Below are 19,280 nucleotides of genomic sequence, written 5' to 3' on the forward strand. Positions count from 1 at the left end.
ACTTGCAAACATTAAAAGTAGCTATTTGAGTTGCCAAACCAGCATTTACAGCAGCTATTTTAGAAAGCTGGAAAAAAATAATTAGGACTATTCAGAGCCCCATCTCTTCAGTATGAATTTCAAATTAGTAGCAGCCAAGTGCCAGTTCTGAGCTAGCCTTCAGGAAATAGTAATGCAGAAGAGCATCACAAAAATGGTCTTTAGTTCTCAAGCAAATAGTTCATATTGTTTTATAGAAAATTGGGGAAAATGGATAAGCATATTACAGTAAATGTTATGTCACCTTTTCACAGGCTTAGTCAATAGCTACTTTAGTATTAATACTTTCATTTGCAGAAGTGATAAGGAACACGTACTGTATGTAGCTTCAGCTCATTTGTTTGCAATTCCTGAAGCCAGCTTGAAACATGATTCCTAAAAACTGGAAGCACATTTCCTTGCCATTTGAATGTGGAAGTCATGAAAATGAAAACATAATCTATAAAGCAAGTAGATCATGGTTAACATATAAAGCAACCCCAAGTTTCTCCCTCTGAATGCCTATGATGTGGTCGCATCCTCTTTGTGGGCCCATCTTCTGTAAAAGTATTAAATGTAGCTCTTGGCTAGCAAAAAATTATCTACTTCTGTTTTTCATATTTGTTAACAAAATTGAAGTGTTCTTAGGCAATATTCATTCCTTAAACTTCTTTTGAAAAGAAAAAAAATATGGCCTTTTTAAAGTGTAACACATTTCAGCTCCTGTTTTGATTCCTCATAGATTTTCAATAACTTGCAATTAAATTTTCAGAAAATTTGCTAAGTAAGGAGAGTGAGGGAGGTGATCTTGACAGAAATATTCAAAAACTACTATCTAGTCAAACATAGTAATTTTAAAAAGTGACAGCAGAAAAAGATCTAGTGGTCTGCCCTTTGATTATTATTATTATTATTATTATTATTATTATTATTATTATTATTATTATTATTATTATTATTATTATTATTTTACTTTTTATTGGATGATGGGCATGTGTTTATCCCAAGTATGTTTAAATTCAGTTACTGATGATTGATCCACTTTCTCCAGTGGAAGTTGGTTCCAAGTTTCTAGTACTCTTTCTGTGAAGTAATACTTTCTATCATTACTTTTGAACTTCCCTACTGTCAGTTTGAGGTTACAGCCCCATGTTCTTGATTTTTGTTTAAGTCTTGGAGTCCTAGTAGACAATCACTTTTAATATGAGCCAGCAGTGTGCTGCAGCTGCCAAAAAAGCCAACACAATTTTAGGTTGCATTAACAGAGGGATAGAATCAAGATCACATGAAGTGTTAATACCACTTTATAATGCCTTGTTAAGGCCACACATGGGATATTTCATCCAGTTTTGGTCACCACGATGTAAAAAAGATGTTGAGACTCTAGAAAGAGTGCAGAGAAGAGTAACAAAAATGATCAGGGGGCTGGAGGCTAAAACATAAAAAACAGTTGCTGGAATTGGGTATGTCTAGTTTAACAAAGAGAAGGGTGAGGGGTGACATGACAGCAGTGTTCCAATATCTCAGGGGTTGCCACAAAGAAGAGGGAGTCAAGCTATTCTCCTGAGGGCAGGACAAGAAGCAATGGATGGAGACTAATCAAGGAGAGAAGCAACCTAGAACTAAGAATAAATTTACTGACAGCTAGAACAATTAATCCATGGAACAACTTGCCTTCAGAAGTTGTGAATGCTCCAACATTGGAAGTTTTTAAGAAGAGATTGGACAACCATTTGTCTGAATTGGTATAGGGTTTCCTACTTAAGCAGGGGGTTGGACTAGAATATCTCCAAGGTCCCTTCCAACTCTGTCTATTCTATTCTATTCTATTCTATTCTATTCTATTCTATTCTATTCTATTCTATTCTATTCTATTCTATTCTATTCTATTCTATTCTATTCTATTCTATTCTATTCTATTCTATTCTATTCTATTCTATTCTATTCTATTCTATTCTAGAGACAATGCAAATGCCTCCCTGATTGACTGGAGTGTAAGAAGAAGGAGAAGAAGTAGGACACCATCAGACTTACAATATTCAATTATTGTTGTCAATTTCAGTAAAATGTAGTTCTAGTCTTCCTGTAGAGTTTCTAGTCTGATGTACCTAGTAGGGCTATATGGATACATATTTATCAGCTCACGCCTTTTGAGTATTTCATGTTGAGTATTTCATGTTCCCTTCATTTTCACCTGAATTAGGCATCTTAACCACTAAAATAGCAAACCTTTTTTTCAGAGCATCTGGCAAGAAGAAGACACTTAAATTTAGAAGGCGGTGTGAAGACCATTAATGACTAGCCTTTATCCATCCTCTGCTCTGGATATGACTGTAACTCAGCTTATTCTGAGCAGGTGTCAGCCAGACTTGTTGGAAATACAATTTCCCAATTCCAACTCAGTGTGATCCCTTGAGATTTTAGAAGGTTAGCTTTAGATGAGAAAGCAATAAAATGTATAATAATTTTCTCAGAAATAAAATTCTGGACTTGGAAGTTCATTCTCAGGTGCTAGTTTGCTTCTTAACAATTCATGGTTTTATTCATTTTCCAAACTGAGTTGAGTATGTCCACCAGACATTCCTAAGCAGCCAGATATAAATACTCTCCTTACCTCATAGTTGCAAATTCCCATTTCTATCACGATCACTAGCATTCTCTTTACCACCTTATCTTGTGAGGATTATCGGAGTGAAGCTGAGGGATGGGAAATAGAATCATGGCTTAAAAATAGAAGTGCATTTTCTACTTGGCAATACCCAAATGCACTAAGTGCTCATCATAAATTTTACTATTGTTGCTGGAACTGATGTTTCCATAAATCACATTAGATGAAAGTGCTGGGTGCTTAAATGTTATCAATAAGTGTAAATAGTGCTGCTGCTGGAATGGAGGGTATTCTGTTGGCTTTCCTTGAGTCTATAATAGAGGACAGTTGTGCTCAGTCACCATAAGTTGATGATGATCGTGATGATAGCAGCATTTCCTGTGGAATCTCTTTCTCTAATCTGATCTCTAGGATCAGCCCCAATCCAAAACAAGTTGTATATAAAATGTTTTGTGGTTGTTGTGGTTGTTAGTTGCGAAGTCATGTCCGACCCATTACGACGCCATGGACAACGTTCCTCCAGGCTTTCCTGTCCTCTACCATCTTCTGGAGTCCATTTAAGCTCATGCCTACTGGATGATGGTGGTGGTGGGTAAAAAAAAATCATCTCTGTGTGTGGGATAATAGCTTTCAGGAAGCCATGTTAGACTGTAGACTTGACTTGCCTGTTGTCTACATGCAAAGAATATTTTAGATGGCAAGGATGGTAGAGAAGGAAAGTCATTGTATGTGCTGAGTACATAAACTGGCCATCAGTTCAAGTCCTAAAAAGAGTGTTGAGGATCCTACCAAAGCCTAATTGTAAAAATCAAAATTTTCAGGCTTGTCATAACCAACCAGTAGCTGTCAATTCTCTCCGGTTAGCACCCTTTTGCCTGAGGATGAGGGTGATCAGGTCCCTGAGCTTAGGCTGGTGTATTTCAATGCCAGATCCGTTGTTAATAAGGCTCCCCTCTTTTGTGATTTGATCGAGGAGGAATGCGCGGATCTGGCATGCATTACCAAAACCTGGTTGGGCTCGGAGGGAGGGGTCCCTCTGACTGAGCTATGCCCCCCAGGTTTCTGTGTGCTACACCAGCCACGGGCTCAGGGTAGGGGCGGTGGGGTGGCGATGGTTATTCGGGAGACTTTATGTCCGCGGGAGACCACCATTGTCCAGATAGGTGGGAGTGAGTCCCTCCTCCTGAGATTTGGCCCTCGGGTCCAGATGGGCTTGTTGCTCACATACCTGGCACCCAGCTGTGTGGCAACAGCCCTGCCTGGGCTGCTTGACACCCTCTCAGGGTTGGCGGTGGAGTTCCCCAGGCTTATAGTGCTGGGTGACTTCAACCTGCCTTCCCTGGGAGGGTTGTCAGAGTTAGCTCGGGAGTTCATGGCTTCCATGACGGCCATGGACCTGACCCAGGTAATTCAGGGCCCGACTCATGTGGGGGGTCACACTCTCGACCTGGTGTTTTTTTTTCTGGGCAGTGGTTGGATGATCTGGGAGGGGGTTTGCCAGCCATTTTCCCCCTGTCATGGTCCGATCATTATCTCCTGCGGCTGGTCTTCCGTTATGCCACCCCCCGCCACTGGGCTGCAGAACCGACCAGGTGGTTCCGCCCCAGGTGCCTAATGGACCCAGAACGGTTCCAGATGACGCTTGGGTCTATACCCATCGCCCTCATTCACAGCCCGGCCGATGCCTTGGTGGATGCCTGGGAAAGGGCGGCCACCGAGGCACTCAACCATGTTGTACCCTTGCGACCCCTGACCCGGAGCAGATCCCAGTGGGCTCCATGGTTTTCTGTGGAGCTCCGGGAGATGAAGCGTCGGAGACGGTGTCTGGAGAGTGGTTGGAGGTCCAGCTGATTGGAATCTGACCGATTGCAATTAAGAACCTTCATAAGGTCTTATCTTGCGGCAATGAGGACAGCGAAGGCTAATTATTTTGCTGCTCTCATCGCGTCTGCAGATAATCGCCCGGCCACCCTGTTTAGGGTGACTCGCTCCCTTCTTAACCAGGAGGTGAGGGAGGATCCCTTGCAGGGTCGGGCCGAGGAGTTTAGTCATCATCTGACGGACAAAATCGCTCAGATACGGACCGGTTTGAACTCCGACTGGGCAGAGTCTGACGTGGAGGAATCAGACGGTTCTGAGCATGTTATCTGGACTGAGTTCGATCCTGTTTCCCCTGATGATGTGGACAGGATTATGGGGAGGCTGAGCTCCACCACCTGTTTATTGGACCCGTGCCCCTCCTGGCTGGTTTTTGCGGCCCGGGAGGAGACACGAGGCTGGTTCCAGGCAATAATAACTGCTTCCCTGAAGGAGGGTATCTTCCCCGCTGCCTTGAAGGAGGCGGTGGTGAGACCCCTCCTCAAGAAGCCTGCCCTGGACCCGGCTGTTTTAAACAACTATCGTCCGGTCTCCAACCTTCGCTTTCTGGTGAAGGTTGTTGAGAGTGTGGTGGCGCATCAGCTTCCCCTGTTCCTGGAGGAAACTGATTATCTGGACCCGTACCAATCGGGTTTCAGGCCCGGGCACAGCACAGAGACGGCATTGGTCATGCTGGTGAATGATCTCTGGCGGGCTCGGGACAGGGGGTTTCCTCTGTCCTAGTCCTATTAGACCTCTCAGCGGCTTTTGATACCATCAACCATGGTATCCTACTGCGGCGTCTCAGGGGGTTGGGAGTGGGAGGCACCGTTTTACGGTGGTTCTCCTCCTATCTCCTGGGCCGCTCGCAGTCGGTGTTGACGGGAGGGCAGAGATCCGCCCCGAGGCCTCACGTTTGTGGAGTCCCTCAGGGGTTGGTTCTCTCTCCCCTCCTGTTCTACATCTATATGAAACCGCTGGGCGAGATCATTCATGGTTTTGGGGTGGGGTATCATCAGTACGCTGATGATACCCAACTTTTTTTCTCCACCCCAAACCAACCCAGTGATGCCCTCACCGTGATGTCCTGGTGCCTGGAGGCGGTCCGGGTTTGGATGGGGAGAAACAGGCTTCGTCTCAATCCTGCCAAGACTGAGTGGCTGTGCATACCGGCATCTCGGGTTAACCAGACTATTCCATCTTTAACGATGGGAGATGAGGTGTTACCCCCCCATTGATAGGGCTCGCAACTTGGGTGTCCTCCTGGATTCGTGGCTCAGTTTTGAAGACCATATAGGAGCCTGACCAGGGGGGCTTTTGCCCAGGTTCGCCTGGTGTGCCAGTTGCAACCTTATCTGGACCGAGATGCCCTACGCACAGTCACTCATGCGCTCGGGACCTCCCGTTTAGATTACTGCAACGCTCTCTACATGGGGCTGCCCTTGAGGACCACTCGGAGGCTTCAGCTGGTGCAAAATGCAGCCACGCGAGTTGTGATGGGGGTTTCCCGTTACTCCCATGTAACACCTCTGCTCCGCGAGCTGCATTGGCTTCCAGTTGCCCTCCGGGTGAGATTCAAGGTGCTGGTGATGACCTATAAAGCCCTAAATGGCTTGGTTCCAGGATATCTGAGGGAACACCTGCTGCCGGCATCAAGTTCCCTTTGTCCTGTGCGCTCCCACAGGGAGGGTCTTCTCAGGGTGCCGCCAGTAAAAGAATGCCGGCGGATAACACCCAGGGGGAGGGCCTTCTCTGTGGGGGCGCCTGCCCTTTGGAACCAGCTGCCTGTGGAGCTTAGGACTGCCCCCGACCTTCGATCATTTCACTGAGACCTGAAGACCTGGCTCTTCGAGCTTTCTGGCCCAGGCTGAGTTTTAATTGGGGTTTTAACTGGGGTTTTATATTTTTTCAGGGATTTAGTTTAATCTTTTTTAATTGCTCTTAATTTTTGTATTGATGTTTTATATACCCTGTAAAACGCCCTGAGTCCTTCGGGAAACGGCGGTATATAAATTCAATAAAATTCAGAAAAATTCAGAATCTACTGCAGTGTGTATTAGAAAGTCTTCAGCAAAAAAAGCACAAAATCTGAAGGCAGGGCAATCTGATTATTGCAGTGATGAGTCTCCTGGTATAGAAGCAGGCAGCATTTTAAGAACTCATGGGTGCCAATTTGCATTCTGGCCTTTTGGAGTGTTACAAGAAATTGGGACTTCAGCCCTTTTTTGCCTTTGGCAGAAGTTAGAAGTAAAAACGTAATAGGGGAAACTAAACTACTACTTTTCATCCTTTAAAAGCACCCCCACACCTGTGAAATGGCTCAAAATGTAGTCCCCAAATGGCTGTGTGTTATTTTTCAGAATTGTAACATGGTTTTAAGTGTGGGAATTAAAGTAGCTTGCCTCCATCAAGGTTCCAAAGTTCACCTCCACCCTTAATTGGAGCAGGGGGAGATGATGATGATGTAGTAAACTTGTATTTCACCCAACTCTCAATGACTCTGGATGGCTCATAATAATCAAACAAGGATATAATAAAATCAGTAGAATGTAAAAAATAAAGTTTAAAAAATGGCAAGCATGATGAAGTGTGAGGGTCTCACTCTCCCTCATAGGGAAAAAATGGATTTGACCCAAAAACATTGCAGTCTTGGAGAGGTTTTCAGAGGGTTGTTCGATGGGTATATGCTTTGTTATCTTTTCAACCCACTGTTTAGTAAAACATTTCCTAAAACTTTGCTAGTATATTACTGAATTTTATGTTACAAGGAAACATAAAGTCTAATGACTTTCATACTGCTGTGGAACTTTTTATCTAATTTAATTGTTCATATGTCTGTCTGTCTGTATGTCTGTCTGTCTATCTATCTATCTATCTATCTATCTATCTATCTATCTATCTATCTATCTATCTATCTATCTATCTATCTATCTTACATGTTACCTGACAGTTCACAGCATAGAAATACCACAACCTATATGTAATCTAAGGGACGCGGTAGCTCAGTGGGTTAGGACGCTGAGCCTGTCGATCAGAAGGTCGGCAGTTTGGTGGTCGAATCCCGAGTGCCACGTAACAGAGTGAGCACCTGTTACTCGTCCCAGCTTCTGCCAACCTAGCAGTTCGAAAGCACGTAAAAATGCAAGTAGAAAAATAGGGACCACTACGGTGGGAAGGTAACAACTTTCTGTGCGCCTTTGGCGTCTAGTCATGCCGGCCACATGACCATGGAGACGTCCTCGGACAAGCGCTGGCTCTTCAGCTTTGAAACGGAGATGAGCACCGGCCCCTAGAGTTGGAAACGACTAGCACACATGTGCGGGGGAACCTTTACCTATATGTAATCTAAATGGAGAACAAGTAGTAACAAGAATTCTCAGTTCAAAAAATGAAACTACACTGAATGTCCAGTCTTTTCAACTCAGGCAAACAGGGACTGATAATACTTGGAAAGGTGCTTATGGGGGAGGCATAGGGGAGCATTACCCTTCAGTATTATTGTTACCCGCAATAGCTTCAATAAGTATAGTGTGAAATAATTGAGAAATACTGTGTTCTCATTGAGTTCAGATTTTTAACTCTGATATTGAGCAAATTGTAACAGCTTAATTTGCACATAAAGTCATAAAAGAATTTACTTCAAATAAACTCAATTTAGCATTATAAGGGAACTGAGCTATCAGGTCTCATTGTGCCTAAACTATGATGCCTGTGAAATAAGTAACTTTCTACTGTTGTTTGAGTAATTTTTCAGTCATTCAGAGATTGATACAAAAGGAATGTCTTTTCTTATTGCAGCCAGTCCCACGAATTATGGTTCAGCCTGCCACGATTGATGCCAGTCCTGTAAAAACCCAACAGGTGGGTCCTTCTGAACTGTCCATGGTGCTGAATAACTACATTATTCTTACATGGAGATGGAGGCAACAGTAATAACAAAACTACTACTAGAATCAGTAAAGAACTCAGTTCTCCAAAACACACAGAAAGCTTTTATGGTTATTTATATGCTGATGGTGCAGATTGGAGACATTTGTCTATGAATTACCCTTACTAAGCCCCCATGCATATTAAGCTTTCAGTTTCAGAAATGGAAATTCCAGTTTATGCCTTGATTCTGCATGAGCCAGCCATTCTAACTGCTTAGTTTTCACAGAAAAAAATCTAAATCTTGCTGAATTATCACTATCCTCTTGTTGTAATGTCACCACTAGTGTGTGTCCAGAGGCCAGCAAGTACACAACTGCATTACAATGCCAAGTAAGCAGTTGTAGGTATGCAGCGGAGTAAGAAATGGGAAGCCAGGTTTGGTGGCTGTATCTCCTTATCTTGGATAATAGCACACTTTACTCTGCATAATATCAGGTGATTCACAATTTTTGTTATGATTATTCCTTTGCAAATATCATCTTGGAGTCTATTTCCTTGCTTCAGTTGCTTCTACTACACTATAATACAAGGTTCTCTTGTAAGGGTTGCCTACCTTTTTCTGAAGAAATATTCCTTTCCGTGTGACTGTAATAGAAAATAAACATGCATCAAAGTTTACCAGGAGACATTGGAAAAAAAAATCATGATCTCAAGAGTTTGCTGAAGGCATGGGCTGGCAAAAGCCCATGTTTTTTTCAAAATTGGCTGGTCTACTTCATATTTATTATATTGTGTGTGTATGTATGTGTGGGTATATATATCATATGCATATTATGAACTGTTAAGCATAGAAAGGGTCGTTAATTCTGAAAGTTGTGTATTTGTGGTATTGCGGTTAACACTTTGGGAAGGAAGCCATCCTTGGCATATGAAGTTACACAAGATGATACTTGTCTTGGAAATGATGATTTATATCTTCTGTGAGTTAAGCCAAATGACAGGGAGAGACTTATAAATCTGGCTTGTTTCCCCACTTCACATAAATTGCCTCTTTCAAGCAGCAAACATATCTTTCTGTAATATAAATGATCTTTTAGTAAATAATAGGTGTCATATTTCATATGCTATATGCATTTATATATTAATCCTACTAGACCTTCAGCCTATTAGCCAGACTGCCACCTTTGAACCTGTTAATACTCTAGCATAGAAATAAGCCATACACTCATTAGTAAGTGTTATTCATACTATTTATTTCTAATACTTATTTATTTTTACATATTTTTACCTTCCCCATCACCCTAAGGATCTTAATGTTGGTTACAAGTTGTAAAATGCATAAAATAAAACAATAAATGAGCCATTAACTAAAGTATGCAATTCCACAAGCTGATACATTTATCTGTTTTGGATATCAGTGTTAATTTTGAATGTCTTTTATTCCAAATCATGCCCTCTTCAGAGTATGAGAATTCTCACATTTTGGGTGAAGCTTTCTTTATTGGGATGGGGGAAGGAACTTATGGACACTTGGTATTAATGAATGCAAGACCTTTGAGTTGTATGTATAAGAATTCCTGCATGATATGCTGGGACTTCCTTCTCCCTGTCCATCTACTATACATTCAGTAGCAATTGAAAACAATATGTTAGCCTTTTGCGATAGACTAGTCAGGAAACATGACCAGATCAGCTAATTTTATTTTATTGTAAAACTACATTAAAATGAAAATACAATTCTCCCCCCACTCAAGCTCCTTAATAGCACGAAAAACTCTCCAGTTGTGGACCCACTATCCAGCCACAGGCTACATTACCCAGCCATTCGTTTGGCAGTGTCACTTTGCCCAGTCTCCAACATACTATTACACGGGGGGGGGATGTATATGCTTCCTGGAAGGGAAAAAAACCAACAGCACAAGGAAGTACAGGGAGAGGAATATGCTTTCTGTGCTTCTTTAAATTACAGAAACTGTGTCTTAGAATCCTAGATGCTGGGCATCAATGGACACCTCTGACTAAGCATTGTTAGAAATGGAATAAAAAGCAGATGGATCTTGGAAGGCTGTTCTTGTTTGCCCTTATACAAATCCATCTTTCATCTTCAGCTTCCTTCAAAATATAAATCAAAATGTTGCAAGCCTCTTCAGTTATGGTAACAGAAGATGAATTAGAAAGAAACAAATGTCCAGTTTATCTTTATTGTATTGTTTTATGTTTTCCAAAATGTAACTTTTGACAATCTCTGACCCTTTTCTGCTTCAGGTTACCCAAGGACAAGGAAGCAAAGGACCTTTTGAGGTGGCTTTGCAGTTGACAGAGTTGGAGAAGAACCTTGAAAGATCTACCAAAGTGCCTTTACAGCAGTCCACAGTGGACATCCAAGCACAAGATTCTCAGGAGGGTCCACCAAGTCCCTTGAGTGAAGCCTCTAGTGGATACTTCTCACACAGTGTTTCTACAGCAACCCTTTCTGAAGCACTTGTATCAGGAAATGACCCCCATCTTCAACCCAGTAGTCAAACCTCCATCACAAATGATGCCCCCCCAACTTCAACAACTCCTAAGGTAGTGTCTTCAACAGATGGTCCTATAAAATCATGTTCTGATTTAGCTTCTCAGTGTTGCCATTCTCTTTCAACGAGGGATCCAGTTCTCCCTGGCCTTAAAGATGATCAAATAGACAAGGACAAGGACAAAGTGAGCCATAATGGCAACTTAAAATTAAGACCTGTAGATTCTGCCATTACTCTAAATGAGGATCAGGTTTCTATCTCCCTAGTTACTGAGGATACAAATTGCTGTTCTAATAAGAAACAAATACAATTGACACAGACAACCATCTTATTACCATCGGAGAACCCTCTTTCTGTCACAAAGGAGGCTCCCATTTATAAAACAGGACCTTCAAAGTCTCAGGCTACAGTTGACCTGTCTTCTCAGTCCAGCACTACAACTTCTCCATTCAAAATCCAAAGAGTACGAACATCAGAACTCAAGTCTTTCTCCAGTATGTTGAGTGGTGATTCGGGAGCTTCTTTGTGTTCAGAGGAAGAAAAGACCAGACAGAATTCAGAAGACTCAGACCAGAACAACAGCATAGATGCTGGTTCTGAAGAGAAATTGGATGCAGCAGTATCTGACTCAGAAGAAGCCAATGAAATCCCAGATTGGCTGAAAGAAGGTGAATATGTAACTGTTGGCACAAATAAAATGGGCACCGTGAGATACGTTGGTCCAACCGATTTCCAGGACGGAACCTGGGTTGGAGTCGAGTTGGATTTCCCATCAGGTAATTGTTGAGAAATGTTGTAAGGTGTACAGGAAGTGTTTGTGACTGGCTTTGATAGTTGTTTTTGTTTCCCTCAATCCACATGGGATTCACTCAGACCTTTATCTCTCACTGAAGTCAGTCTAGTTTCTTTCACTGTTCCCCAGTTTAAGTCCAGGCACACATAGAATTTTTTCTTAAGACAAGTAGAGCACTGCAGGTGGGAAAAGTCACCAGTATGGTGAGCCTTTCTCCTTAATGTCCAGTATTGTTTGAAATTCTGCCACCATCCACTTGGATAGGTTCATTAATCGATCTATAGTGAGAAAAAGGAATGGGCCTGCATTCAGATACAGTTCCTTCAACAAGAATGATTGGTGACTCATCGAGAGCACACGTAGAAATGTGGCTGATTGTAAAACGTTTCGTTACTTAGTGGCAGAACCCACATTTTGCATCCACAACATTATGGATGGGTTCACTTTGCCTGCTTCAGTTTACAACAAAGATTGCACTTGTGGAAAGGGCCTGATGAATTAGTGATAGTAGCCAGAAGAGGCTAAGAGAAGTGGGCAGCTTCATATGACCAGAAGCTGTGATTGTGAAACAGCAATTCCATCAGGGTTAACTTTGTATGTTAAATATGTAAAGAAAGCTTGAAAGCATAACGATACTATAATTGAATTCATTTATTTATTTATTAGGTTTTAGGTAAATAAAGTAACTCTAGGTAGTGTACAATTAAAAACAGAAAAGTCATATAAAATATTATATCAATAAAAGAAAGTCAAGGCTAGAATAATTAAAGTTAATGGGTGGGGAGGACCTTCGGGGCACTAAGTAAAGCCAAGGTTGCATAGTTCTCTGCAAGCCCCATATGAGTCTTCAAACTCCTCCCAAAGACCAGGAGAGTGGGGGGGGGGCTGCATTGCCTTTTGGGGGAGGATAATCCAAAAGACAGGGGCTTCTGTCTCTGCTTCTGAGCTTCCATATAAAGATAAAAGTCTTGATAGTAAATGCTGAATATGCAACATGCTGAAAATAGGCCATATAAAATAAAATGTTTATTATAGGACTGCAGCATTTCTCTGAAATAATTTATGCAACTTCCATCTCAGTTAGCAGGAAGGAGAGGCTTACTTTCCTATGTAATTTTTATGGAACAACCCAAGAAGTGTCATTGGTGGTAGAGGAAGGTGGAAGATCCACTAGGAAGGTATTCTATGTGTAGCTACGGGATGCTATGTCATCAGACAACACATTTTATTGAGCTACCCCTTACCCGGCATCCACAGGGCAGTATCCTTAGCCAAATGCATTTATCTTATGACTTCAAGAAACAACCCTTTTCAAAGAAAATCTTTTATCTCAAAGGTAAAAATGATGGCTCAATTGGAGGCCGGCAGTACTTCAAATGCAATCCAGGATATGGGCTCCTTGTGAAGCCAAGTCGAGTCAAAAGAGCTACAGGTTCTGCAAGGCGCCGGAGTGCTGGAATGAAATTGCAGGGCACAACTGGGACTGGAACTGAGCATCGGCGGAGCGGCACATTCTCAGGCTCTGCCTCCAATTTGGCTTCTTTGACTGCTTTAGCCAAGACAGAAGGAGGATCACTTCCAAGGAGTGAGAAGAGTAAAAAGAATACAGAAAACAGGAAATCATGGGCTACTTGAGAGCATCTCCCAATGGGCATGTCTGCCTGGCTCGCAACACTACTGTGTGAAGCTGACCCTTCCTTCTTTCCTTCCTTCCTTCCTTCCTTCCTTCCTTCCTTCCTTCCTTCCTTCCTTCCTTCCTTCCTTCCTTCCTTCCTTCCTTCCTTCCTTCCTTGCCATTCTTTGCACTACTAAGCCAGTTTGGAGGAGATGGTTGATGTGTGTCATATGTGTATTCTTAATTTTTTTTACTGAAATTTGTTGACCTTTGTTATGATGGAGTAAAATGAGACTCTTGATGCAAATGGTGACATTTCCCAGTGTAGTTTTCCAAATCTCTCCTTTCATTCCCCAGCCATTCAAAGGAAACCATCTCTAAGAGATGTTGGCAGGGCTTATTTTCTAGAAAGGCTGCCAAATGCTGCTTACTATCAAAATGTTGTCATTCCAAGGCTCATCATTAAACCACAGCAAACCAATGAGGATCAGAATTTGGCAGATCACAGCCTATTGGAAAAAGTGCCTGTCTTTAAGACTTCTTTTATGATCTTTAAACTGTTTTTGTTGGGAAAAATATTGCCCCTCCCTCTACTGGAATGACGATTGGGACTAGGCTACATGCATGTTGCTTTTCTTTTCTTTTTTTAAATTCCTAATCCAACCTGTGATTACAGTCTAATATATATGACCTTTTCCATTTAAATGGGAGAGTAAATAGGAAAAGGCTTTGCTTTTTTTTCTCTCTAGTGGTTTATTACAATGGTTGGTTGCAGAGTCAGCCAGATTTTTAGATTGGATTTGACTTTTTTATCAACCTATCATGTCCTTCCCAAGAACCTGGGGTAGGCAGATGTTGTTGTTTCATGTTGTTAAAGATATAGTTACTATTATTATTTTCAGCATTCCCTTCAGTGCTTTTGTATTTATAAAGTAAACCTCAGCATGTGGCCTTCTTTGCCTTTGTTTTAAGTAACATAATGCAAAGAGGGAATTCAAAGCCCTAGAGGTAGAGTGGGCCTTCCTTATGATCTGGATTTTCCCCCGTCATAAACCTGGGTAAACTATCCTTGTCCATGTTGCTAGAACTGTATATTTATTTGTTATTTATTGTTTTCTTTTTAAAAAGAGGTATAGGGAATCCCTTGCGACTTACAATCAACCCACTGCCTACCATTGCACAGAAACACACATAGAACAGGATAATCTGCTTCTTTCCGTATACTCACACTGTCTTCTTCCTATGGAAGAAGAGGGGGTGAATTCAAAATGAATATATGTTATAAATGTCTGCAGGATTTTGAGGTTACAACTTAAATGGTGTGCGTAATTTTCATGGGTGCAATTGGATCTTATCTGCATAACGTTCAGCCAGAAATGGCTTCTCAATGGCTTGAAAATCTCTTTTGGAAAAGTCCCAACAGGGAGATAAAATTAGCTTTGTTGCCCAGATAGAATGAGGTTTAGCTATTTTTAAAATGAGGGTAATAGCTCAGGGGTGAATCAGATGCTTTGCCTGCAGTAGGTTCCAGGTTGAACCCAGCTGCAGAGAGTGCTGAGAAAGGTCCTTGCTCAACAAACACTCTGGAGAACAATTGCCAAGAAGCTGTGTTACATGGGCCAGGGATTTGGCCTTGGGTAATCTGGCTTCTGATGCTCTTGTGAAAGAATGTAGGCATGTCCAAAGTAAAATGGTTGGAAATTGAGCAGAGGGATTTTATGGAGAACATTGGGCAATGGCAGTCACATCTAAATGATGCCAATGAGAGGGAAAATCTTTTGGCTCCACGGATGTAGCTACCCACCAAAAGATAACAGACACAGAGAAGGGGAGCTGCTGGACTATCTTAAGGGCTTGCTTAGCAGCATATAAATTCTCATGACCTATATTTTTATATCCTCCTTCCATACGCTGCTAATAGACTCTCTTTGTACTGGTGAGCTTAAGGAAATTGATCTAACTATTACATCTTAAATTACTTCCTTCTGTACTAATCTGATTTTCTAACTGAAGAAAACTGTTTTACAATTAAAGCTGCAGCTAAGGAGATTGAGGAAATTGGCAGCAAAGCTTAGCAGTTTCCAGAGAGCCTTCATTTTCTTGCTTTCTTTGTGTATATGGAATTGGAATATTTTATGGTTGTAGAACATTTACATGATTTCAAGCAGTCTTTTGTTCCAACAAAACAAAAATCATTTAAAAAACAAACAAACAACTTAAGGCCTTCCTGCTGATCCAGGCAGGATGAAGTACATTGAAGCCTTGTTAATATCAGTGCACTAATAATGTTCTTAGATTTCGGCCTTCCTTCAGGACTGTTATTGGGTGGGTGAAAAACACTAGAACAATGATCAAGCACTGTCCTGCTTAATTACAACTTGGATGGCTACTTTCTGATTAACTGCCTACTGTTATATTTTAATTTTTAAAATATTTTTTATGAAAAGTTTTACAAAGAACATAAAAATTAACGTAAACTAATAAAAATAAAAAGCAGGAAAGGTACACAAGAAAAGAAAGAAAAAAGACAAAAGTGTAGAAAGGTTTTTTGTTTTTTTTTAATGTGCAGGCCTTTTCTAAGTCATTTACATGCACTTTATCCTAGGACCTAAAGGAAAACAGAGCTAGCCCCACAAGAAATATTGACAGGCTGTGGACAATTTAGAGTTTCTTTAGGGCAGGGATTTTCAACTGTTTTCAGTCTACATTGTAGAACCTATTGGTTTTTGAAAAAATAAATAAAAATCCCAGGATCCTTATCAAGAGAGAGAGTTCCAGTGCTAGAAAACTGGCGTGTGAACCTTTTTTTTTTTTGCCCTTAGCCTCTCACATAATCCTATCAAGTTTTCATGAAAATCTAGGCTTCCATGGGATGCAGGTTAAAAAAAAACAACCCTGCTTTAGATACTTGTAAGTTTGGGTTCACTATAATCTTTCTACCTGCTCTCTCTCTCTCCATCTCCAGTGTGGAATTACAAACTACTTCTTCCCCCAACAACGTAATCTGTATTTTATTCAGCAATCAAGGCACACTATCTATAATGCAGACTAGCTTTCATGAATTATTTGAAAAAACAGCGAAGAAAGAGGAAACAAGAAAGTGTTGATTTAAAAGCGTACTGAGGGAGCAATGAAAGTGAACTTTATAAGACAGCGCTTTCTTTTCCAATAGTGAGATTCTTCTCTTTCCCTCCCCTTTCCCTGAATTAAGCTCTATTTCTGTTCTTAAAGCAAATAGAGCAGGGATGGATCTGGTGGAATAAGCTGAAGAAGCTCCCCCAGTTTGAGTAATCAGGAAGCTGTGTTAACAAAGGTGATTCCCTTGTTCAAATGGGTTTTGAAATATTGTTGATGTGCTGCTACTGTTACTTAGAAATGACTATTCCTTTTGTTTCCGTCCATTAACTTCCAAAGCAAAAGCTTTCTGTAGTGCTCTGCTAAAATCACTATCCCAGACTTCTCTGCAACTAAGAAGTCTGTCTTAAACATTAAAAAAATCAAATAATGTTACCTAATTGTTTTACTTACTGCATTCCTTTTGCACATGATTTGCATCCAACAACTTTAGGCAAAACAATGTTATGATGGTTGTGACAGGCATCTATGACACTGCTTTGCAAGAAATGACACGTAATTCCAATAGCCACAGCTGTTTCATTTTAACCAGGCCACACTATGGTGCCTTAGCTCAAAACTGGTTGACCATTACTCCTCCCGGGTGCCTACTACTTCCCTCATTTTGCATGGCAATTGATTCCATACAACAAGCTCGTTTTTTTCAGTGTGTATGGTTCAGTATCCCATGCTGAATGTTTTGGTTGCCATCATCTTCCTTTGTTAAAGTTTGTACCTTTGTGGAAAAGATTTGAAGACTAGAAATTGTTAAAAAAATGTGCATGTGCACCATAGAGCCTTCATAAAGAGGCTATGTTATTTCAGTCTGTCTGTAAAATGTCAGAGCAGAGATTGACCATATCATGTGATGAGCAACATTAGTAGGTCAGCCATACAGTTGGAAGTTTCTTCTTGTGAAACTAGGATAATGTCTCTCTTTGGAAATTGCCCTGACAATATACAAAAGTCCTATGTTGAGATAGTATGGAATTGTCACTTAAATGTTCTTAGGATCCAAATTCAAATTCTCATTTAGCCTCAATGTTCACTGGGTGCCAATGGAAACCTCTATCAGATCTTTATCTAACAGGCTGCTTGTCACTTCAAGGCAAAATGGAATTTAAATTAATCAATGCAAAAATTATATAATTCTCTTTTACATAAGTCTTCCTTTTATATTAGCACACATTTTTCACAATCTGGATTGCTGCCAATTAATGTATTGGATCCATTGATCTGGCACTGTTACATGCTAGGCAATGTTTAATAATGACAATTGGCACTCAGTGGAATGTAGCATCCTGTATGATTCTAAGGCATAATCCTGTCTGTAGGCTCTGCTTGAAAATTGAGAGAAAAGATTCTTCATGGCAGATAGATGCAACATCTCTTTACGGTTCTTCATTCCTTTTCAGTGTCACAATGCCTTTCTTTTGGGCAGAAAAGTGGGATAAACTAATAATAATTTGTATCAGCATTTGAAAGACATTTTTACTGAGGCCAAAAGACACATGGAACTCTATTCAGCATGACAGTATTTGCAGGACCTCTCATGACTGTCATTACTGTGCATCTAACTTAAAGTTCACAGTTAAGGTATCCTGAAAGACCTACAAACAGAAGATAAGCGTGTATTTGGAAAGTTCACCTTCCAAGCAACTCTACCCACTAGGCTACCCAAAGCATTTCATTGCCTGGACACTAACTTCCTGTTTTTGAGAAGCTATTTCTCAATTGTCTTTTCTGTTAATTTGTCATTTTGTAAATGTTGGGAGCCTGTATATAAAGAACAAATGTTGAGACTGGTTTTCAGAAATATTGTTGCTTGTACCTTTTTAAAAGATGCTAAAATCCAAAGATTCTTGTAATGAAGTGTAAAGTTTGTAATGGTCTCTCTTGTATTATATACTAAACTTGTAATATTGTACCATATCTGTGACGAACGTTACCTAAATAAATACTTTCCTTCTGTCAAGCCTTGTTCCTCTTTTTACCTCTTCTTTTCTTAGTCAATTGATTCAGAATTGTTGGTTTAAGTAGATTGGAATGAAAGATTCATACAATACACATAGTCCAGGTTTCTGCTTGCTTAAAAGAGAAATGCAATTATACTGTCCGGCATGTATTCTACAAAGTGAACAGATTTTGCACTATTTTTTTTCTTTGCATACTTTACCTTCAGGCCCTATTCACACATCTATACATGTAACTATGCTATCTTAGGGTTCTCAACTAAAACTGCTTACATTTTTTACCTTTTTCTTTCCTATGAGGGATTTAAAATCTACCCAATAATGCAAGATAGATAAAATTATAATTCTATTGTTTTTATTTTTCAAGATAAAAGCCACGTTGATGAAACTAAATTCGCTCATCATGCCAGATTGAGCTGTGGTGCTATGGAATTGTGGTTTTCGTATATTGTTTTTTTTTAAATGAATGTGTAGATTTTACTGAACAGATCCCCAGCCATTTTCTAATTACATACAAACTGTATATAATGTCCAAACTTTTCCCCCTAAGTCTGTAACTTCTTTTGCCTTTTTTGTAAGCTAAATAACCCTCCATTCTTTGCAAATACGGTTTTCTTAGTGAAGTTTGCTCCAGTTGGCATTGCTGTTTAGTGGTTAGAACAGAAGGTACCTTGGAGGTCATCTACTGTAATCTACCCTCCTGCTTGATCAGGAGACCCTCAGTTAAGTGGCTGTCCAGTTTCTTCTTAAAAGCCTCCAGCGATGGGGCACCCACAACTTCTGAAGGCAAGGCATTCCACTGGTTAATTGTTCTATTAGGAAATTTCTCCTTAGTTCTTTGTTGCTTCTCTCCTTGCTTTGTTTCCATCGTTTCATGTCTTGCATTCTAGTGCTTTGGAAAATAGGTTGACCCTCT

At 40.7% G+C, this 19,280-nt stretch overlaps 1 protein-coding gene across 3 annotated transcripts in view; it reads left to right on the forward strand.

Moving 5' to 3' along the window:
• Window positions 1–18,360, forward strand: part of KIF13B (kinesin family member 13B) — a 157,619-nt gene extending 139,259 nt beyond the window's left edge. For all 3 annotated transcript variants that reach the window (XM_083354305.1, XM_083354306.1, XM_083354307.1), the window contains 3 exons: window positions 8,282–8,344; window positions 10,619–11,645; window positions 12,999–18,360. In XM_083354305.1, coding sequence (XP_083210431.1) covers window positions 8,282–8,344; window positions 10,619–11,645; window positions 12,999–13,297 — 1,389 coding nt within the window. In that variant the 3' untranslated portion in view covers window positions 13,298–18,360. The remainder of the gene's footprint in view (window positions 1–8,281; window positions 8,345–10,618; window positions 11,646–12,998) is intronic.
• The last annotated feature ends 920 nt before the right edge of the window (window positions 18,361–19,280 follow it).

Source organism: Vipera ursinii (assembly GCF_947247035.1).
Source record: "Vipera ursinii genome assembly, chromosome: 1".
NCBI lineage: Eukaryota > Metazoa > Chordata > Lepidosauria > Squamata > Viperidae > Vipera > Vipera ursinii.